Source organism: Clavelina lepadiformis, chromosome 4, assembly GCF_947623445.1.
Source record: "Clavelina lepadiformis chromosome 4, kaClaLepa1.1, whole genome shotgun sequence".
NCBI lineage: Eukaryota > Metazoa > Chordata > Ascidiacea > Aplousobranchia > Clavelinidae > Clavelina > Clavelina lepadiformis.
The window spans coordinates 22,071,913-22,093,636 of record NC_135243.1 but is presented as its reverse complement, the minus strand read 5'-3'; the positions used below and the strand labels follow the sequence as shown (position 1 = coordinate 22,093,636).

The window sequence follows — 21,724 nt, the reverse complement described above, 5'->3', positions numbered from 1 at the left end:
AAAGAATGTTTATCAATTTTAAAAATATTGCCAGACATGATGTAATATTGAATTAAACTACAGATCAAGTTGAAAACGCTTTGTATTTAAATCATCACGAAATAACATAAACATTTGCATTCTTGCTCAAAATTTTATAAATCGTGAAACTTACAAAAATTCCGTTGTGACTAAAACTTAGTCATGTTTTATTCCCAAAGTTCAAAGCTTGATCACGCACTGTCGGTTTCTCACCAATTTGCAAAACTCACGACATTTGCGAAAATAAATTTCAAAAGTGTGAAGAAGTTTTTAAACTATTTAAGTAAGTCTAAGTTTATCTGTCAATCTCTAAATTTCTGAGAAATATTTTCCACGAATTTCAATGAAATTTACGAGAATAGCTTTTAAGGTCATCAATTAAGTTTATTAGATTTCTTTTGTGCAAAATAATAGATAGATGGGGTGTCGCATGTAAAATTTGCGCTGTCTTTATTTTTAAACTGTGCTTTAAAAATGTTTTTAGCCAGTTTTAACATTTAGAACAAAAAGAGATTCTCGTTAGCAGAAAATGCAAATCCAACAAATCTAAAAATAATACCAGTATGACGACATCCTTAAAAAGAAGTTAATTAAACTAATGCGGGTGCTGAAGTATTTGAGTTACAGGGTCGTGATGTGGCGTAATATACAATTTGTGCATAAAATGCAAAGATATGCGTAGATAGCGATATGAATTTTAATCAACAAATTGCTAATTAGTTCCTGTTGTTATTATGCGCGCTTTCTGCAATTAAGTTTTCTGCATTACAGAAACAAATATGTCTGACGCTTTTACCAAATATGAAGACTTTGGACGCATCGATGGCGATAAGGGAAGATTGTGGATGAAACATGAAATCTGCAACATCTCGATGTCGATGTCTTGGAGGATGAAGAAAGGATCTTTTAATTTTTTGATTTCAACTTCTGCAGAAATTATTCTTATACGATGTTCCACTTAATCTGCTGATATATTGCTTAATTATTCTATTAGTTTTAAAATCTGTTCTGATTTAATTATCATTTTTTTAATGATGTTGAATATTAAAAGTATTGTATGTCGCTTTCGCTTTTATCTTCTATTTATATATACCTATGTCTATATACCTATACCTATGATATTAATATACTTTCTATCAATTGCACTTTTCACTTTACGATGATATAATTTCAATTTTGTTACAATATGCAAATGTTGTAACAAATGTCGTTACTTTGAATTTAACCATTGACACAAGATATAAGTTCAACATTCCGCAAAGTACGATTTTGGAATGACGATTTTGGCTCTGCGTCACGCGACCGCCACGTGTTATGCACTAACGGCTATAAGATTTATTGCACGAGATTAAAGGCATTTTTTCGGTATGTACTTTTCAAATTTTTTAGTTGTAAATCCATCACGTGATCATCACCACGTTGTTTGAACGTTGAACCCTTATCACGTTGCTGGTCACGTGTTTCAAGTCTTATTTGCGTCACAGCAATATAGTTACCTGTGCCTTATTTTAATCCTACCTCTGCACTTATAACGACCAGTTCCAAGAATATTTGCAAGTACAGGTTTCAAGCGCTCGTATTTCTTTGAATTTTATAACCGCTTGTTGATATTTTTGAACGTTTATCCACGTTGTTATATTTCTAAAAACTACTTTTTGTTGCATTATTTCCGAAATAAATCAAATAAAAGCATACCTTATCAAGCATTTGTAACGTAATTAAAACGACTACAGCGTCTTTGATTGCTGATGAGATCACGTTAATGGGAATATTTTTTTCTGGCTAACCCTTTATAAAATGGGTGTTTATTGTTACTTAAATAAGGCAAGCAATACGCTTGCTGTCCCGTTAATTGAAAGCAGATTAATGCAAATATTATATAATCGTTTGTAATTTGAGTTGCAGTGATTAATCTTTTAAAAATACCCTTTCGCATCGAAATATCCTTTTCGTGCCAAAGGTATAACACGATTGGCTATGTGTAGTTGTGTACTCGGTTTTATGGATTATGACGTCAAAGAAAAAACAGGTTAACTGCGTCTGAACTTTTTTTAAATGTATAACTGAAAAGGTCCGAAATCGAAACATGACGAAGTATTTTATAAATTTTGATTTCAAAACCCTATTTTCTTTGTTGTGTAAAAATCCGAAATAAGCAATTGGAGAAGTTTGGGCCCGGACCAAGATAGATCAGGCTACAATGATTTCTTAAAACGTTTCAAAAGATAGTGGTGACGTCATAACGAGATTTTGAAGAACACTTGACCGCGTACAACGAACGTGTGACGTCATAACTAAGCTGCGATTTTCAAACTTTTTATTATAAGTACAGGTTGCCTTTATTTCCGGGTATATTTAATTATTAATATTGTATATTATACATGATCTCGTACATTTAGCGCGGTTACGGCGCTTGATGTTATATGATTCAACAATCGTAACTTTCGGTAGTATTTCAAACCGCGTGGATGGCGTCACTATATATATGAGTATTTGGTAACAATGTAGTGTTTGCAAACCGCAAAAATGTAAAAATTAACTTTTTCTGGCTTTTTTAAAGCAAGTTTAGTTTCCGAAAGTGTTTGCAAAAGTAATATTATATTTGTTCATATTTTGCCAACAAACCTTCAGCATGACGAGTCTTGTTCTTTTATTTTTGCCAGTGTATGACGTAATCATATATTCAGTTTGGAAAGTTTAATGTATACATAAAAGGCTTTGAATTTAAATAGTAGGCAATTATACCGAGAAACGACATTGACAAATTTAATTTTAAAAAGTCGCTCGAAAAAACAATTTACAAAACTTCAAGCCTTGGCAGACATGGTGTAATATTAAATCAAATCGGATCAACTTAAAAACGTTTTTGATTTAAATAAATATGATTTAAACATAGTTTATGTGTGTACCCTGGACAAGATATCAACAAGCGTAAAATAAAGACTAAACTTACTCATGTGTTATTCCCAAACGTCAAAGTTTCGTCACGCACTGACAGTCTATGACGAATTTGTAACACACGAAACTCACGATGTTTGCAATAATAAAATTCCTAATAGTTTGAAAAAGATTTTTGCACGACTTTGTAAGTTTTTCTATAAATTTCAAATGTTCTAAGAAATGATTTCCACGGATTCCAACATTACACTTACAAAAATAGCTTTCCATGCATTCGTAACAACCGACTCTTACGGTGATTTGGTTTGGCTTGCTCGTGCAATGTAATACGTAGCATTTGGCACGTATACAGCATGTACTTATTATCATCTTTGTAAATTGTGCTTTGGTAATCTTTTTTTATCCAATTTACAACTTTTTTCAGAAAGCAATTGACTAGCTCTAGCAGAAAATTCAAACCCAACAAATTTAAAAATTACACCAGTGACCAAATATACTTTTAAAGAAGCAACTGATTTAATTAACGCAATAAGTACCAAACTAATCGACGGACTGCCGGTCGTGGGATGGCGTTTTGTGTAATTTGGGCAACAAATAAGTAGATATACTGTATGTGTAGACGCAGTAAATTGGTATTTTCATTGTAGAATTGTCTTCGCGTCAGATTCAATAAATTTGCACCAGGGATATATTTTAATTTGGCATGCTCTTAATGAAATAAATGTTTGCATTATACAGAGTATCTTTTTATGAACACGGTACTGTAGTTTAATATGGAATTGTTTTGTAAAGATCAAGTTGAAAACGCTTTGCATTTAAAACATCACGAAATAATATATATTTGCATTCTAGCATAAAATTTTATAAATTGTGAAACTTACAAAATTTCTGTTGTGACTAAAACTTGGTCATGTTTTATTCCCAAAGTTCAAAATTTGGTGCACGCACTGGCAGCTTCTCATCAATTTGTGAAACACGAAACTCACGACGGTTTCGAAAATAAAACCCGAAAAAGTTTAAAAATGTTTTTCGACAACTTCATAAGCCTAAGTTTATCTGTCAATCTCTATACTTCTGAGAATTTTTTTCCTTACAGATTCCGATTAAATTGACAAAAATAACTTTCATTGCAGCTGTGTTAATCAATGCAAGGCTTTGTGTTGTATTGTTGCAAAATATTTATGCGCCATTTGTCACGTCGGCCACACGAACTAATCATATTTGAATCGTGCATGGCAATGTTTTACCCAACATTCGTTTTGATTTTAAATAGCCTACAGCGATTCAATTTTAGCTGAAAGTGCAATAACACACATCTAAAAATAAAACCAATGACAAAATGCTTTAGATGAAGCAGCTGATTCCATTAATGCGAGCGACAAACTATAGTTGAGTTACACAAGTCATGATATAGTGTTTCGTGCTATGCCACACGCAAACCTGCAAGAGAAGAAATTCCCAGACTTGCTTGGACGTACGTAGGCGGTGGAATGATCTTTTTTATCAGAAAAATTGTAAGCAAATCAGCTCCAAGCATATATTTATGCTTGCTTCTTCTAATCAACTTTTGTGTAATAACGAAGCTATAGTGCACGTCGCCAAATATGAAGAATTCGGTTGCATAGCGATGCGCTGGAAAGGCTGATGACGTCAAAGGATGAATTTTGCAATATCTATTCCATATCATTTTGGGGCAATCAAGAAATAACTTCTATTTTCAACATTTTTTATTCCTTTACCTCCGCGGAAATTGACCTTACGGTTTTTTGCTTATTTTGCTTAGTTTATATACGTTAAAATTTTAAGTCATAATGGCAAGATGCTATATCTGCGATAAACGTCTCTATACCGTTTTTTCTTGGTATTATTGCAATTGAAAACAACAAATACACATCCTAAAACATTTGGTAACATAATTATGACATCATTAAGCCTTTACCGCCAGCTTTAATTACCGATGACGTCACACGTTCGAAAGCAATGGGAATATGATTGACCGATCAAGAATGTAAGACTTTTATCGTTAATTGTATTTGTCGTTATTTTCATGACGCGCGTGCATCTGCGCTGCTCAGGTAATAAAAAACACATTTTTGCGTATGCGTGAATCCAGTATTACGTGAAAATGTATACAGAATATAACTAATACCAGACGCCTACTAAATGTTCTTATATGGATAGATACTGCAGTCCAAAACTATACTTTAATTTTCGGAAAACATTTTTCTTTCGTTTGTAAAATGTTAAATTAAACAAATGTTTAAGTTTCGACGCTGGCCAGGACAAATAAAATTTCACAATTTCAAAAACTTGCCAAACAGGATCTTAAGGAAAGCTTGATTTGTAAAAGCACATATGACGTCATAATTACAATACGACTTCAAAAAATGATCATAAATATTTAGATATAGGTTTCGTTGATTTTTGGATATAAATAGGAAATATTGCTTTCAGTGGTAACCTTGACGAAAAAATTAAAAAAGCTCCGAAAAATATCAAAATTAAAATTGTCAACACCAGCAAGTTATTATCAGGCGGTGGCTTGACGTCACAATCTAACGACGTATTTTCCGAAAATTCGGTCAAACTTTGACCTTTGTACTTGCTTGGTGCGTCACAAATCATTACGTCAGTATTAACGTAAACTTTAGCTGAGTCATCGCTTTGCGAGTTTAAGTTTGAAATGGAGCTCGCAAACGCCAACGCGTGGCAGTCGCATATCCAAGGGTTGTCCGCCAGGTGCGCTACACAAGAAACACGCTTATGGCCCCTTGAGTCGATTCTCTGTTGTTTCCCAAGCGTCCAAGTAGCGTATGGAATTTTTATCTTGTTTCCCTGCAAGTTGATGTCTCTCAACATAATGTTGGCTGCAAATGCGTCACTTCTGACGTCGCTGATCACATTTTGACTTAAATCAACGCGTTCGAGCGCGGGAAATGCAGCAAATGCGGAAGTGTTAAACAATGAAAGTCGATTGGAGCTAAATTCCAGCAAAGTTAATCGTGGCAATCTCGTGTTTTCCTCCAAAATCGGAAACTTAGAAATGAGGTTATCGGACAGGTGCAGCTCTGACAAAGCATTCAGTCCGTTCCACGCGGCCGCCTTCTCCGGAAGTGACGTAATTCTGTTCGAATCAAGCCGCAAAACACGAAGTGATCGCATACCATTAAATAGACAATAGCTGCCTGCGTCATTAATGATTGACGTCAGCATGTTGTGACTCAGATTTAGATTTACCAAGCGGGTCAAACCCTAAAAAATAAATAACTAAGTGAAATAAAACTTGAAGGTTTTTTATACAAACTTCTTTTGTAGGCGGTAGCATGAAGGAGTAATAATTGTTTCACCAATAAAAGCACCAGCACTCCAGATGAAAGGTCAAACAGTAGGCCTACATAGTTTATGGGCTGTAACAAGAAGTACAGTAAGTTATGTGAAAATGTTATTGCCAGTAAAAGTTTACTTGAAACGCATTGGAGTGTATCTTCGTTATCTCATTTCGGCTGAAATCCAGGATAAGCAATTCAGCTAAGTAAGTAAACGTTTCATCTTGAAGAACTTGGATCCGATTTGCGGAAAAGTGGAGCTCCTGGAGCCGTGGAAAATGGGTCAAAGCTTCGGGATGTATTTTCGTCAGGGTGTTTCGAGAAAGGTTAAGCTGAAGAAAACAAATGCAGTGCTATTATTTGCCACGTATAAGTTCAGTCAGGTAATACATAGACCAAAAACAATTCATAGTTATAGCCACATAAGTCAGTCAAGGTCACTCGAAACTACCTATAATTTGAACACAACATTGATCTAACGTATCCTCTTTTGAACACAAATAGTAACAGAATTATGAGGCAAACTGTACACATTAAAGTCATAATTAATTAATTAAATAATAACCAATATTAACCAATATTATTACGAACTCGTGTTAATGACGTTAAATGTTGAAACAAGCTGGGTGAGAGAGTGATGAGTTGATTTGACGAAAGATCCAGTTGCTTCACGTTGTTGAGGCTCTAAATTCCAACAAAGCAAAACTGATTTCTTGTTTTAACATTTCAGAGTAAAATAACACCCAAACACTTTCAATAAATTTACAGTATTACAGTAAAATTAGACAACGCACTTTAGCTGTTTAGACAAACTACTGTATTTAGACTCACTCTAAACGCATCATTCGCAATGCTGCTTATTTTGTTTTTCGAAAGATCCAAAGTCTGTAAATCGACGAGGCCGTCGAATGCAAAGGATGACAAACTCTTGATTTGATTATTAGCCAATGATAGCTCGTCTAGCTTTGCCAACCCGACCAAGGCATCTGTTGGCATTTCGGTCAGTCTGTTTGACTTGAGAGATAACCACTTCAACGACTTGATCATCTCTGACTTCTCTGAATTAAGTGACTTTTCGTGCAAGGTTGTGAGTCTGTTGTTTGTTAAGTCCAACCTAATTAGCTTGATTTGACGTGGAAAGGATCCCATACCCACGGTTCTTATGCTGTTCTTGGAAAGATCCAATTTCTGAGGAAACAATTAAGCTTGTAAATTTGACGTCGAAACGATACAATGAATTTCTCTTGCTTAACGAAGTATCGTTAAAATTCCAGCATGCAACGTTCCCTCTCTAATTTTTAATAAACGCGTGTCCAAGTTGTTGTCATTTTGCGGTAACTGACCCGATGCTACGAATGCATGTGCAATGAATGCTGATTCTAATAAGATTCAGTTTTTGAAGGATTAATGTAATCAAGATTTGTGGCATATCTAATTTTCCTGCGTGCGCTTCACGCCAAGCACAAGCGCACAGCATAGAAAGGACATCGATTCAGGCTGTGATCGCACGTATGTTTCAATCTTATTTTAGTTATTTTAGAACCGCACAAGCAACACTCGGCACAGGGGTTCGACAAACATTCAACATCAACAAAGCTAAGCTAGTTTTATTACAATCATTACGCATTCACCGCACAATCTTACCTCAATGAATAAGGGCAAATGTTTTGGTACGTTGTCCAAGTCTATAGCCACACAACTGGCTTGTTTTAAGTCCGTGTTGCATTTGCAACCAAGCGGGCACCCTTGCGATGACGTCAACAGCATGAACAAGTTGAGAAGAAGAATGCAAAATGGGACCTGTTTCTGCTTCATGTTAACTTCCATTTTTCATTCAAATAATCCGTTAACTTTATTTCATATCTTTATTTATAATCTCCTTGCGCAGCAAACCGCTAAAAGTTTTCTGTAAATCACGTAAAATTGCGATCTTCTTTTCGACCCAACCTGCAAATTTCAATAAAGTATTTACCGTTTTAATTTACAGCGCAAAACCGCAGCCGGTACCAGTTGCTTTCAGTGTTGTCGACCAAAGCGTCTAAAATTGCCTAAAGCGACGCGAGTGCAGTGATGCGTAGAATAACAACACGTTTATACGGAGATGTTTTTAAAGAATCGTTCGGGAGAATAGCAGCATTTGTACTGACAGATTAACTCTGACATTTTCATTCATTAAACCCTTGCCATATTTCATTAGCAAATATATAACAGGAAATTCACATTTATTGCAGGAAGCGATTCTAATCATAGGCAACTCAAACCATCCAATCCATCAAAGAGTTCTTTAAAGCAAATTTTGTTTATATGCGACATATGCTTTGAATGCAGCGTCATATATAATAATCATGAAGAATGTTGTACACTGTAAAATTTTGCTTTTAATATAGGCAAAGTGTCACTCAAATTAGCAGCTACAACGGAATTCTGCAAAACATTGTTAAACATAAATATGAAAAACCAAACAAGAGATTTCGGTGGAAAAGTAAGAAGAGAATCACTATCAAAAAGAAGAGTTCCAAAATTGAGTATCTTCTGCAATCCACACAAAGTCCTTCTAGCAGTTAGCATACAATTCCACCCTCATGGCGATATTGACGTACCACTCGGTTGGAACGATCCTGATGTGACGTGCGCGGAACGGCTGATTTGTAAATTTGTTTCGTTTTTCGATTGAAGCGTCAGTGTTTCCATCAAAAATCTGACAAAATACATAGTGAGTATAGTAGTTCAATATTTCAGCTGAGTCGACGATACTTCGGTTGAAACAAGGCTGAAAATTCTAAACTAATGAAGATAAAAAGCCAAACCAACAAGCTTTAAAATGAAATGATAACCAACGTTGCTTGTACAGTAATAGCAATTTCTCAACCACTGTTCTAGGAAAAAATGCATTCAAAACAACATCTTTAACTTAATGTGACAGCTTCATTTTCATTTTCTTATATTCAAGTCACGGCACCTTGTCCTCGCCAGGAACCTCTTGATAAGCGGTGAGGCTTCCCCTTTGATTCTGGTAGAGAATCTTGTACTTGGTGACGTAATTTTGTCGGAAGAAGTAATAGAAACCTTGGGTTCCTATAGCGGTGAGCTGGACCTCCCGTCCAAGATCAATCTGCATTTGATACCAATAAATTTAAGAATACGGTCATTAGCAAATGATTGGCCATTAAATAAATATTTCGTATGAACAGGTGAAACTGGTAAAACGTTCTATGGGGCTCCAGGAAAAGTTAATGTTTGTTAATAACATTCCTAGCATACTTTGTTTGGCATCGAGAAGTATTTCTCTCAAGTTAAATGCGAATTTGCAGCTTCATACTGGAACGTGTTTTTTGCAATAACATTTGTTAAACTAGAGCTTCAAAAAGCAGGGAAACGGAGCATTTTTTCCTAAAACAAAATAAATATCTTCTCAGGAAATTTCGAAACGACTTACGTCCAAAAATTGATTCTGGTTATTTGCGTTCGCCATCCACGCAATGTCGCCATTGAGTCTCGCACCTTGAGGTTTGTAGCTTTTGTAATAAGACGACGCTCGGAAAGCAGACTTTGGAATGCGACCATCGGCAATTCCCACCGGCTCAAAGCATGCTGTGTAAAGAAGCTCACGTTTCAGAAGACAAAATAATTCTGGACAAGTTTTTAGCTGAACACATTAAGTTCAATAGCATAGACATACGTTGTGCTGGTCGACGTGTACGTGTTGATGGTGTTGTTGTCGTCGTTGTTGTTGTTGTTGTTGTTGGAGTAGTTCTTCTACTAGCAGGTGGAATAAACCTGCAAAAACAGGCTTTTCATGAAACAGAAAATGAAGACGTTCTTGACTTGTCCCCCTATTATATGTGACTAGGTAACTTAATTAATTAAAAACTGGTACTTGGTACACCAGTAGAGAATGTAGCATGAAAAGTTTACAGGGACTGCTATTTGACCATCTAGCCTCTATACCTTGTGGCTGGGAGCACGACAATCGATTCTTGCGTTAATGGTGCTCTTGTGGACGACGCTGAGGGGCGCTGTGGAGCATGCTCTCGTCTACGTAACGCCCTTGACAGTTTTTCTAAAAATTTTGTGAGAAATCACAGAGAAAAAGTTTTCAATATACTGTAATCCAAAATCTTGAAAAAAAAAAGTCAACTTGAAACCTTTATCTCATATCCGCTTACAATCTTTTCTTTCAAGATATTAAGGATATCACATAGGGATATATTACTGTATAACATATTAACTATTAAGGATGTTACTTATTAAAGGAAATATTCAGTGAGACAACTTTCACCTGTGTTTGAAACATAGAAATCATAACGACGATTTCTTCTGATGTGAGGTCGATTTTGTTTGTTTAAAACCTCTTCACCGTGCCTACGACCAAAGCACGATCTGTGGCGTCTGTTGTACTCGAATGACAAGCAGCGTCCCCTCATGGATACGCATCTGGACGCACACTGACCAATAGAGGCGTGAGGGAGCTTGAAAACGGTTCTGGCCCAAAGCATGTAACTCGGCTTTGGAGTGAAGATATCCAGGTCATCTACCCATAATAAAAATTCCATAAGTTAACTGTAACAATAAAAATCTTTACAATTCGGTTAATGATTCTGCATTATAGCTGAACAGTATAAATATTCTTGGCTTACTTTGCTTACTCACTTTGTGCAACGGAAAGCCCAAGCAAAGCGCAGAAAAACAACAGAGGCTTCATGTTGTAAAAGTTTATTTAGCCCAAACGCTGCAAATGATGAAATTTCATTAATTGTACACTAGGCAAGCATACACTTTTAAAAAAGAAAAGTATACTAGCCCAAACGTGTACGTAAATGTGAAACTGCTCAAATTATTTATGGGCTATTTCCGCGTTTTTGTTTGAAAATGGTTCGATCTTGTCTCATAATAATAGAGATAATTAACTTTCTTTCTGACACAGTTCACTGACTTTGACATTCAATTTTGCTACTTAGCAAAAGCTGTGGCCCCTTGCTCTTTCTGTTTCAACAACATCACAAAAAAGACTCGTTTTTAAAGCTTAGATATATTTTTTATATAAAGCTCCAATAAAATCTTGACAAGCAGCAGGCTCACAGTACAGCGTTGCACACAAATTTTACGTTGCAGCAATTATCATCAATCATTACAACTTTAATAAGTTATAACAATGCAGACAACGGTTGTACATTAATTAGCCGTAAAATTTGTGCGAGATTTTTACGACTCTCTGTCTCACTATACTCACCATATTTCCTTACTGATGTGAAACAACAACTGTTACTATTGCAAAGGAGAAAGTTAAGTGTAAATAAAAGACATAGTTAAGTTTTTCCTATCTGTATAGTATTTTAAACTCATTACAATCCTCAGAACTTTATCGTACTGTAGTTCATAAAAGTTTTAATTTGTTTTTCTCAGCATTTGAACAAAATACCTCTTCTGTCGGCGCCTCTTCTACAGTGAAAAACATGTTTCTCGAGGTACAACCTTGCAAACATCAGCCAAACAATGCGGCTTCGTTTTCAAGCCGAGAAAATGGCAAAGACTAGCGCATTCCTAAACCTTATTTGGATTGGTTTGCTGCTATTCGCCAGTAAAAATCCCAATACGCAAAGAGAACAGCATCAAAAGAAATCAGCCGATGGCGCGGACGCTTGTAAAATTGTTGCAACCCTGGTTTCCTTTATCTGCAATTCACATGTCGGAGACTATTTGGCATCTAATGAGCCTTGAAAGAGAAGAGCTTTTCAGCGACTAGCAATAAAAAGCGATTTTAACAGAGTTAGTTCCGCACTCGAGTAAATTAAACACGTGTTGAAAATACTTTTCAGTTCACACCAAAATCTTACTGCGTAGTGTGGGGCACTAAAGGACAGTTGCTTCTCGTGGAATTTCTTCACTATCTAGTGATGTCTTTGCTCTAATTAGTTCATTTGTTTAAGAACCGACTTCGATTTTACAGTTGACCGTTTTCGTTCTGCAATCGCCGGTTTGTTTTTATTAGAATTCCCTCTGTTTTAACAAGGACCAGATCTTATTTACTTAAAATTCATGTTTTACTAAACTGAAAACAGTTCAAACCGAACCGACCGAAACAAGTGGTGATGTTAAAACAGCGATCGAAGCAACAAAAATAAATACACATTCATTATGCAACAAAGCAGAACAGCAATACAAGGTCAATAGACATTGAAGCATGTCGAATTGTGTCCCAAAACATTCGTTTAATAGCAATGTGACCAACCATCAGTTTGCGAACAATGGTATGCAATGGAATGGAATGAACAATGGAACAATGGAAAACAGAGTCTGGGATTCTGGGGCCTACATTTCGTACATCGTAACCGTATACATTTCGTAGTCGTATAACCGTATACTATATATATGTATATATATTATTGACTGAGTAATAAAATAGAAAACTTCAATCCGTTGAACCTTGTCTTTGACTTGGAAGAACACGTTCCGAGTTCCGTTTCGTTTCAAACCGTGATACGCGCTGGAAAACAGTGTATGGGGCTCTGATTCCATTTCGCTGGTGATTATCATTTTTCTGTGGGAGGAGAAAAATGTGACAAGCACATTCCTGAATGCGACAGTAACATAATCCGCTGTAGTAGTTTGTTGTATGTTAAGTGGTACGTGAGGACAAATTTGGCAGCTATGACAATTAGATAGTTTATTAATCAACAAAATATTCCTTTTTCAGTTTTTTTTCGAAAATCGAATTTACGTTAGTTGAGAAATTCATTTAAGCCCGCGCGTATTACAACACTCCTGCACTCCACTAGATGCAAAAATAACTTTATCAAAATTCCAACAACAAATTAACAGTTGATGCAAGACAGCGCCTCCTAAGATCACGCAAGCACTGCTCCACGATTTCTCAGAAACCAAAGCCTACAAGCCCTACATAACGCTTTTCCCACGATCGCAGAAATGTGGGTGACAGCGAACCACGTATGATCGATTTGGCATGACAACAACTTTTAGAGGGAGGTCGTTGGCATGAAGCGAAACAAACAAATTAATCTGAGATCTTTTATATGTCTTGCTTACACGACTTACATTTCACTGTGATGAAAGTGGTATGGAAAGAAATCGTCCAAGTTTTTCTCATTTTATACGCTAATTGTTTCTCGACTAGGAATTATAGCTTCGTCCGCTGTTGCTACACGTGAGCAAAGTTCGCTACATCACATCACCCATAAACAAAAGCATTGCACAAACAACTTTTCATCTCTGACGTCATTACTTTGCTTGTGGTGCGAACTGCGCGAACCAGCTAAGTGTTTCTTTGCCACACAACGGATATATTTTGAGAGATCGAAATTTGTTGTGAACATTCCAGACTGCTAATGATCATCAGACAACGAATGTTTGATCCATATGGACAGCTTATTCCGAAAATTGAGTATTCAATTGAATGCAATTCAATTCAAATGCAATTCAATTCAAATTGAGTATAGTAGTATTGAATTCAATGATTGAGCGTTTCTCGGTCACTCAATTTATTTACCATCTGGACAAAGCTTCAGAAAAAACTTCAACTTAAGGTTTTCTTAAACAAACAACTTGTTTACTCCGAACAGGTTCAAACCAGTAAACACAAAGACGTTTACAATGTCACTCCTCTGCTGATGTACGAACGTAATGTTTTATGTCGAAACTGAGCAACACGCCATGAGCACAAAGCACTTTTCTCTCAACACCAGTTAATAATCATATTTCTGGCTTCATATAAGGCTGTTGTCTGATTAGAAGGTGTGTTTAAAAGTTAGAGTACCGTTAGAGCAGCACAGCTACAGCAGTAGGTCAAAATTCAGACATTCAGACAAAATAAGACAAATTCTAGTTTATTTTCAGTTTAGATTAGATCCCTATTGAATCTGTAAATCAAAAATGAGAATAATAGTTTTGCTTTTTGCTATTGCTTTGCTTTTTGTTTCTACATCAGAGGGCAGACGTTGCATGTTGTAAGTCGTGAAACTGGTAATGTTTTCCAGGGCCGGCCTTACGAAGCGTGGGGTCCAATCCGAGAACTGATGGTGTGGCCCCTTGCCGATTTTAAATAACGTAATTTAATAACAATAATAATAATGACTTAATAATTATTATCTAATGGTTTAATAATAACGTAAACCGAATGTCAACTCTTTGCAAATCAGCTTCCACCGAAGTTTTGCTTTGTGATATAATTTCACCGAAACATTCTCTTTCGAGAACAAAGTGAGAAATACTGTAACACTGTGATTTGTGCAAAATAAAAGCTAAATTTATATTTTTGTTTTGGTGCTAAGCAGAACACAGAAAATCGTGGGACCCAACGCAGCCGCATCGCTCACAGTGGCATGAGTCCAGCCCTGTTGCTTACTTAACTTGTCTGTCAAATTTCTTGAAAATTCAAGAAATTCAATTCAGCAGCGGCAATTCAAATTGCCTTTTCTACCATTTCGGCTTACCAGTAAAGATCATATTGGTAACACTACAACGTGAGTGTAGGGTGTTCCAACCAGTCAACTTTTTATTATTTTTTTGTAGTCGTTGCAATAGAATGGAGAAACCAGTTTGCGGCAGTGACGGAAAAACTTACCATAATGGATGTATGCTTCGATTCGAGGCTTGCAAGTAAGCAATAATAGTAATTATTAGATATTAATAATAGTAGACTATAATAATAATTATTAATAATTAATTATAACAACACATAATAATAGTAATTAATAATAATTATTAGGGTCATCAGGTATTAGTAATCACTAATCATTAATCAACATTAGATTAAAAAAACGTTCAAACCCATTTACAGTAGTTAACGGTCTAAAATTTGGAATTGATCTATGAAATTTCATTGTCTATCTTTGCTTTTGAAAACATCACATGAAAATTTATAATGTAGACTGTTATTGTCCAATACATGTTTTGTTGTTGACACAAGATCGTATTAATTATTTTCTACGTTCATAGACAACAAAAAATGTGCTAAAGTACACGATTTTCATGTTTTAGGTCAGGTTCGAATGTTTACAAGATGTCGGAAGGTCGTTGCTCTTAGACCCATACCAAGCTTCATGGTGTTGGCCAAAGATATAACACTTTGTATATATTTTCTTATGTAGTCATTCACTTCATAAAAATGCGCACGCTTAATGAAACTTACAATAGAATTTTCTGTACAAATTGATTGTGCTGTAGCGGGCTGCAATAAATCAACAAAAAATTACAAAGAAGACAAAGTTGCATGACGTTATTAGCATAGAAATTTTCTATTCAAACTTTTTAAGCTATTCCGGCAACTTGCAAGAATCAAAACTCACAGACAGCATTGATATGATTAATTTACCGATTTATTAATTATAATTAACATTTTGAAGATTACTGCAAGGGCGTTATGTTGTTTGAATCTGTCTTTCTTCTTAGCACAGTGTTTATCAACTGTCTGACAAAACGCCCAAAATGGTTGCTTCTAATTTCCTTCTCCAAAGACCTCAATTATGAAGTTTGTTTGCCGAAATAAAACAAGTCTTAACGTTTCGATACTACTGTATACTATATTTGGGAAACCTGGCTGCATAAAGCGTTGTGCAAACCAATAAAATGGAGACACTTGAATGTAAACGTCAATGGCCGATTCAGGTTTCCATTATGACGACATAATACAATCAGAAGTGGGTTTAAATCGTGCGGTTCAGTGAACATGTGAAGTAAAAACGAAAAGAAGTCGCGGCTTGTAATTGAATTGAATGTTGCCGTTGTAACTATGACCTTCATACTTGTTGTAGAAGCAGTTTTAGGAATACAGTAAGTTTTAGCTACATTTTGGGTGGGCATATCTTGGACTTATAACGATTCGCAAGCATGAAAAGTATTAAGAACCACTACATTATCTATTTGAAGCTTTAACTTATGACCCAAATGATTGAAAACGTTGGTGCCAGCGACTGTAATAGGGTAGTTACAGCCTCAGAGATCGCTCTATGTAAAAAGGATGATAAACACAAGCTACGTCACACAATTGCTGCCCTTGTTGTAGGGACAGAATCTCTGAAATAGCATCAAGCGCGCTTTGTGAGTACAGAAGGCCCATAAGCCTTTGTGTTCGCTCCTCAGGAAACAGGTTTTTGTCAAAGAATACCTGTAGTCAAGATACGGAAATAACTGATGATTTAAGCGCATAACGAGGTAGCTGTTTACGATAGTCATGCCAAGAAACAAGCAGACTGCACGTTCGCACTACTTTGAAGATGTCTTGCAAAACAGCAGACGTGTTAAACAAAAACTTATTTCCGCGTGGTTAGAGCAGGTTTATGTACTCATCAAATACGTAATGAGTTGAAGTAAAGTATACAGAGTACGATAGTCAACAACATACGGTCTTTTTCCCAGTGCTTTCAGCTTTGTCATTTATAACCGCATGATAACAATGGGACATTTTTTTAGTAGCAGGATTGGTTCCACTGTTTTCGTAAGTTGTTTCAAAGGGAGGTTTGGTGCCTAGCAGACAGAAGATCATGAAGTTTTTAGTTCCGTTATTTTTGCTTGTTGTGATTGTTGCTGTTTCATGTCAAGCAGCTGATGATGACTGCATGAAGTAAGATGAGTTGTAGTAATGTGGATATAGTTATAAATTAGCGATATAGATGGCGAAACTTTGGTCTTGGGAGGGCTACGACAAAATTCGAATCTTGAATTTTAGATTACAAATTAGACCTAAATTTTTCTGCTGTTGTGGAAGTTGTACTTATAGGTCGCAAATGAGGTCACAATTACTGTACACTAGCCGCCATGTTGGAAAACGAACGTCATGAAATACCAACTATTTTACGTACAAATATGAGAATATCTTTTATTTGGATGGGTTTTTAAACGGTATTTGAGCCGTTAAAGCGCAAAATTCTGCCCATTTTGGTAGGGGCGCTATAGATTATCGAAAAGAGCGGTGGCAAATTTTTATAAAGGGCCTTTTTTGGTGCTGGGCGTAGTTCAAAAAGTTATGTACAGTATCTGCAAATTACAGCTACGCACGAATTTTTATGGTTACGTAATTACGTATAAATAGATCTTCAAAGTCTTGTTTCTTGAAAGCGATAGCATGCTAAGGGAAAGCAAATCCACCATCAAATTGGTAAAAGACAAAGTAAGACACAACACAAAATTTAATTTTAAACTTAGAGCAGATAATTTCCCCCGTGCTTCCGGCGCCCCTGCATTTTGGACTAACTTCAAAAACTTTTGGCCCCCTTTAAAGCAATCCTATATGCGCCAGTGGCTCCACCACTTCAAAAATGATTCCGCAATGGCTGGTTACAGCCTGTTTGGTTCGTGCAAGGATCACAGTAGCGTTATTGTGTGTTTATTTCTGCGTGAAAGTTTCAGCAGCCCTTCGTTAGTCGCAAATAATTTAGGCTTTAACCAAACTTATTTGACTAAATTACAGGTTGTGCTCAAAAGAATACGATCCTGTGTGTGGCAGCGATGGAACAACCTATTCAAATGAATGCGTGTTTGAAATCGCTGCGTGCAAAGCGTAAGTTTAGGAAATAAAATTACAATTCCACTTTAGTAAGAACAAAAATGTCGATTAAGTTTAAGCAACGTCATAGCAGTTAAGTTAAATGTTGTTCTATAAAGTAGCATTACCTGTAAATTTGCCATGCAATTTATACTGTAGTCATATTATAGTAGGCTATAAACTAACAACTCACTGGTCACAACCAATCAATATCCTATATACGGCATCTGTCAAGCACGTTTGTTACAATAAACAAGACAATAATGTTGTTTGTTATTGAATTTTGTTACAATGATTTGAGCCATGTTACATGACATAAAACAAACAAGTTATTTTTGCAGGCGCACGTCACAAAGCCGAAGTCTCACAATCAGAGTAAGAGGAGAGTGCTAATGAATGAAAAAAGAAAAAAAATTGTTTTATGTAACATTATTTGCTTTTAATTTTTGTGTTACGAAACAATGATATTTTATGCATTATACCCTAGATATAATTATTCATATAATAAATGGAAAACAACGTATTACGGTTACGCGAACTGTTTCCGTGTTTCGTCATCATACGCTTTACGGTAGTGAGAAATTTAAGCAAACTGAATTTGTTCAGACATTACCAGAAAATATATCATATAAATCGAGTCTCACCACAATACTGTTGGCTGAAATTGTCTTATGTTTTCCAGGCATAAATTCGTACCATTTGGGCATTTTCTTTTAACTACTGCGTTGTTCGTCCCACTTGCTTGATCAAAATTACATTGCTGTAAATGTGTGACCTGTGAAGGAGATATTGCTCTGTTGGAGCCCTGTTCGTTTGATGTTATTTTCTGCGTAATACAAGCTTTAATTGTATTTCATTCTTGATACTTCTTCTTTTCTGATTGTTGACAGTGAATAAGAGATTTTGCCAACCTTTTAGAGTCTGATATCATGAAATCAATTAAGCTTACACACACTGTAGCTGTACACGTAATTTACGTAGATATTCGTTGAAAGGTCGCAAAGTAGGTTAACTGGTAACAAGTTCCCTGGAAATATATAATGAAAGTCGCAGCCTTCAGCTGGTGTAACTTCAGAACTTTCGTTGCGAGACGTTTAAAATAAATCCCCAGTAGTGAGATAAATTGATAACAAGGCAAGTAAAAACAGCAGCTAACTACATTTGGGTTTTGTAGCCTACGCCGTAGTAAAATTAGACGTTTGACTGCAAATGTTAATTCTAATTATAAATCTGAGAAAATATGCTTCTGCAACTGTTGGCAATTAGAAATTTACTGCTTATGGTTTAATAAGTTGGTTCGCATGAGCATTCCTTCAAAATGTTAAACACTAAATGCGCTTTACAGCACACATTGGATTCCAATCCCTGGGGTAGTGTTTCTTTTAATGGAGTTTTATTTTACGAAGTGATTATTTCACCGTATGTAGGTCACCCAGCCCGTTGTTAAAAATAGACTGCTAGGTTAGGAGAATGGGTATATTTAAGGTTTTATTGGAGTTAGATTTAGATTAGAAGGAAACTTTAGGTAAAGTTTAGGTTACTGTGTTACAACATTTAAGTTAGATAAACAAGGAACTGTGAAAAATATCTTTGAACGTACGATTTTTTCTGTTGCAATAGTGGCAGCCATTCTTTTAACCATCTACGAACATATCATGCGGCATTTCCGTAATGATCCGTTGCTTGCGTTTTATATCTAGTACTAATAGTGGCGTGTGTTGTCTTTTTGTAGATTTTTTTGTCAAAGTTTCATCCCAGGCTAAACTTCAATGTATTTGGCTATGCTAACATTTTATCGACATTGCTATACACCACAGCATAGCTGCTTGTTATCGTTGTAACAAGATTAGCAACATTTTTTTCGCTCCAGCAGTAAAAGGCAAAAATAAACGATACTATACACATGTGCGCCATTGTATTTGTTAGTATGTGAAGATGGTTATTTGTGCGCTTGTAGCGCTTTCCATCAGCACAGAGAAATCCCCTAAAACGCTAACAAGATAATTTGTTGCAAAAGCAGCTGCAATTTCTTGAACTTAAGGAGCCTTGAAGACCATCATGGGATGGAAAGTGTGCTCACGAACGCACCACGTTTGTCATTGTACACGCCGAGCTTATTTACCCCGATCAAAGCTAGCAAACATGGCAAATTTAGATCTTTAAATGTCAAGTGATAACTACATTTATAACAAAAGATAGAAAATTGAAGCTTTAGCTTAGCCGCCTAGCAATGCACGCTACCATGCCAAATTTGTTCCTCCGCACGCACGATTTTTGTCGAAACCTTCCACACTTTCCAGTATGGTTTGCAGCTGCAAGCAGAATTTGCCCCAAATATTTTTAGGCAAAAGAAATAGAAAATCTTGTTTATTTTGAAATTGGCCTTAAGTTGTCGGCTCGGTAGCTGATTGGTTCGGGCCTTGGCCTTGCAATAAATGCGGCTCAGGTACAATGTCCGATACCCATCATATACTGTAGTTGTGATGCCCTTGGGCAAGGCGTTAACGACATTTGGTCTTGTTGAGTGGCCCTGGTGGACAGTTCAAAATTTGGGCAACACCGTTAAAAAATGAGAAAAACGAAATAAAAAGTCTGTGATAATCGGAACTTGCCCAAAGATTAGCTCGGTGACCGGGGCTCAAGCGATGAGGAATCATTGCTGGGTTTAGGTCATGTAAGGACTTTCTTAAGTCCAGGGATAAAGGTTACCATTCCAATACCAGTTAATTTACTTAATCTAGCAATTTACTCACAGTAATAGAAACACATTGACCACAATTTAAGTTGAAACTAGATCTGCTTCAATTTTATTTGTGAATTGCAGAATTAAGATTGATTTGCTTCTGTCTTTGAGACACCCAAAATACACATGGAGGGAATTTTGATAAAGGTGCTTTGAGAGTATGCAGAAATGGACAACCTTAGTTTACAAGTAGACGAAATTGAAGCGTTGTCATCAATTTATGAAAATGAGTTTTATGTGGTGGACGAAACCTCACGTGTGTACAAAATATCCGTATGCGACACCACAAACTTTAAAATTGATTTACAAGTAGTGTTACCTCCCACTTACCCAAGCAATACTGCTCCTAAGTACGAGTTGCATGCACCTTGGTTAAAATCACATAACCGGAGCACCCTGCAAGACAAGCTGGACAAAGTATATCAAGAAAATGTTGGGCAGAGTGTTCTCTTTATGTGGGTTGAGGCAATAAGGGAATTTGTACAAGAAAAACTTGACTCCGTTGCTGCTGTTCAAGATGCTCACGAAAGATTATCACCGAAGATGATTGAAGAAGATGAAACTGTCATTCGTGAGCCTGCACCAGCTATTAAGCATGGCGAACCTCTTACCGACAGACGAAGTACTTTTCAAGCCCACCTTGCTTGCGTTACAACTCCTCAGCAAGTAGCTGCTGTGAGGCAAGAACTACTGCAGAATCGTAAAATTTCCAACGCAACACATAACATCATGGCGTATCGTATATTCAACGGCGCAAACTCGAGTTATCACCAGGATTGCGATGATGACGGAGAAACAGCTGCTGGAGGAAGAATGCTTCATCTATTGGAGATACTGGATGTCAAAGATGTTGTCGTGATTGTTAGTCGATGGTATGGGGGTATTTTGTTGGGTCCCGATCGGTTTAAGCATATAAATAACGTCACAAGAAATATTTTAGTGCAAGAAGGTTTTATTGACGAACAGGCGAAAAAGTCGGGTAGAAAGCATAAATAGTTTTAATGCCTTATTCACTGTTTGTAATATCGCTATGATTGCTATTTATGCATTGTGTTTATTATTGTGTTTACAACAACGTCTAAAATTAGGTGCAATAAAATTCATTCATATGCTTCACTGTGCCTGCACAGATCCTTATAAGTCAGGTTATGTTTAGAACGCTTAGAGAATGTCATTTATCTTTGTACCAACAAGAACATCATTCATATCAGATAAGTGTTAAGAGTATCGTAGAGATGA

General features: G+C 36.2%; 5 protein-coding genes across 5 annotated transcripts; 3 read left to right on the top strand and 2 right to left on the bottom strand.

Moving 5' to 3' along the window:
- Positions 1 to 4,628: 4,628 nt before the first annotated feature.
- LOC143452535 (uncharacterized) lies at positions 4,629 to 8,284 on the bottom strand. Its single transcript, XM_076953547.1, has 5 exons — positions 7,890 to 8,284; positions 7,077 to 7,433; positions 6,837 to 6,929; positions 6,383 to 6,577; positions 4,629 to 6,171 (listed from the first exon to the last, which is right to left on the bottom strand). Exons 1-5 carry the CDS (start codon positions 8,070 to 8,072, stop codon positions 5,311 to 5,313), a joined length of 1,689 nt encoding a protein of 562 aa, XP_076809662.1. The 5' UTR covers positions 8,073 to 8,284; the 3' UTR covers positions 4,629 to 5,310.
- Positions 8,285 to 8,450: 166 nt separating this feature from the next.
- LOC143452536 (uncharacterized) lies at positions 8,451 to 11,683 on the bottom strand. The gene is made up of 8 exons (XM_076953548.1): positions 11,665 to 11,683; positions 10,896 to 10,974; positions 10,525 to 10,776; positions 10,194 to 10,305; positions 9,925 to 10,022; positions 9,682 to 9,836; positions 9,205 to 9,357; positions 8,451 to 8,943 (listed from the first exon to the last, which is right to left on the bottom strand). The coding sequence occupies exons 2-8, from the start codon at positions 10,945 to 10,947 to the stop codon at positions 8,800 to 8,802; spliced, it is 966 nt and encodes a 321-aa protein (XP_076809663.1). The 5' UTR covers positions 10,948 to 10,974; positions 11,665 to 11,683; the 3' UTR covers positions 8,451 to 8,799.
- A 2,209-nt stretch (positions 11,684 to 13,892) lies between these two features.
- On the top strand, positions 13,893 to 15,794 carry LOC143451915 (turripeptide OL11-like). The gene is made up of 3 exons (XM_076952694.1): positions 13,893 to 14,206; positions 14,772 to 14,858; positions 15,240 to 15,794. The coding sequence occupies exons 1-3, from the start codon at positions 14,133 to 14,135 to the stop codon at positions 15,283 to 15,285; spliced, it is 207 nt and encodes a 68-aa protein (XP_076808809.1). The 5' UTR covers positions 13,893 to 14,132; the 3' UTR covers positions 15,286 to 15,794.
- A 698-nt stretch (positions 15,795 to 16,492) lies between these two features.
- Positions 16,493 to 18,593, top strand: LOC143451914 (turripeptide OL11-like). Its single transcript, XM_076952692.1, has 3 exons — positions 16,493 to 16,821; positions 17,668 to 17,757; positions 18,084 to 18,593. Exons 1-3 carry the CDS (start codon positions 16,742 to 16,744, stop codon positions 18,133 to 18,135), a joined length of 222 nt encoding a protein of 73 aa, XP_076808807.1. The 5' UTR covers positions 16,493 to 16,741; the 3' UTR covers positions 18,136 to 18,593.
- Positions 18,594 to 20,141: 1,548 nt separating this feature from the next.
- Positions 20,142 to 21,601, top strand: LOC143451912 (protein IMPACT-B-like). The gene has a single exon (XM_076952690.1). It carries the CDS (start codon positions 20,654 to 20,656, stop codon positions 21,479 to 21,481), a length of 828 nt encoding a protein of 275 aa, XP_076808805.1. The 5' UTR covers positions 20,142 to 20,653; the 3' UTR covers positions 21,482 to 21,601.
- The last annotated feature ends 123 nt before the right edge of the window (positions 21,602 to 21,724 follow it).

Bases quoted from the DNA above. Each gene is read 5' to 3' on its own strand.
- LOC143452535 (XM_076953547.1), bottom strand. From the start codon at position 8,072: ATGGAAGTTAACATGAAGCAGAAACAGGTCCCATTTTGCATTCTTCTT. The intron at 7,434-7,889 runs GTAAGATTGTGC...TTGTTTCCTCAG, and splicing joins ATTTGCCCTTATTCATTGAG to AAATTGGATCTTTCCAAGAA. The intron at 6,930-7,076 runs GTGAGTCTAAAT...GTTGGAATTTAG, and splicing joins TTGCGAATGATGCGTTTAGA to AGCCTCAACAACGTGAAGCA.
- LOC143452536 (XM_076953548.1), bottom strand. From the start codon at position 10,947: ATGAAGCCTCTGTTGTTTTTCTGCGCTTTGCTTGGGCTTTCCGTTGCA. The intron at 10,023-10,193 runs GTATAGAGGCTA...CTGTTTTTGCAG, and splicing joins GTCGTGCTCCCAGCCACAAG to GTTTATTCCACCTGCTAGTA. The intron at 8,944-9,204 runs GTGCCGTGACTT...GTATTTTGTCAG, and splicing joins AGGTTCCTGGCGAGGACAAG to ATTTTTGATGGAAACACTGA.
- LOC143451915 (XM_076952694.1), top strand. From the start codon at position 14,133: ATGAGAATAATAGTTTTGCTTTTTGCTATTGCTTTGCTTTTTGTTTCT. The intron at 14,207-14,771 runs GTAAGTCGTGAA...ATTTTTTTGTAG, and splicing joins GAGGGCAGACGTTGCATGTT to TCGTTGCAATAGAATGGAGA. The intron at 14,859-15,239 runs GTAAGCAATAAT...TTCATGTTTTAG, and splicing joins CTTCGATTCGAGGCTTGCAA to GTCAGGTTCGAATGTTTACA.
- LOC143451914 (XM_076952692.1), top strand. From the start codon at position 16,742: ATGAAGTTTTTAGTTCCGTTATTTTTGCTTGTTGTGATTGTTGCTGTT. The intron at 16,822-17,667 runs GTAAGATGAGTT...ACTAAATTACAG, and splicing joins GCTGATGATGACTGCATGAA to GTTGTGCTCAAAAGAATACG. The intron at 17,758-18,083 runs GTAAGTTTAGGA...TTATTTTTGCAG, and splicing joins GAAATCGCTGCGTGCAAAGC to GCGCACGTCACAAAGCCGAA.
- LOC143451912 (XM_076952690.1), top strand. From the start codon at position 20,654: ATGGACAACCTTAGTTTACAAGTAGACGAAATTGAAGCGTTGTCATCA.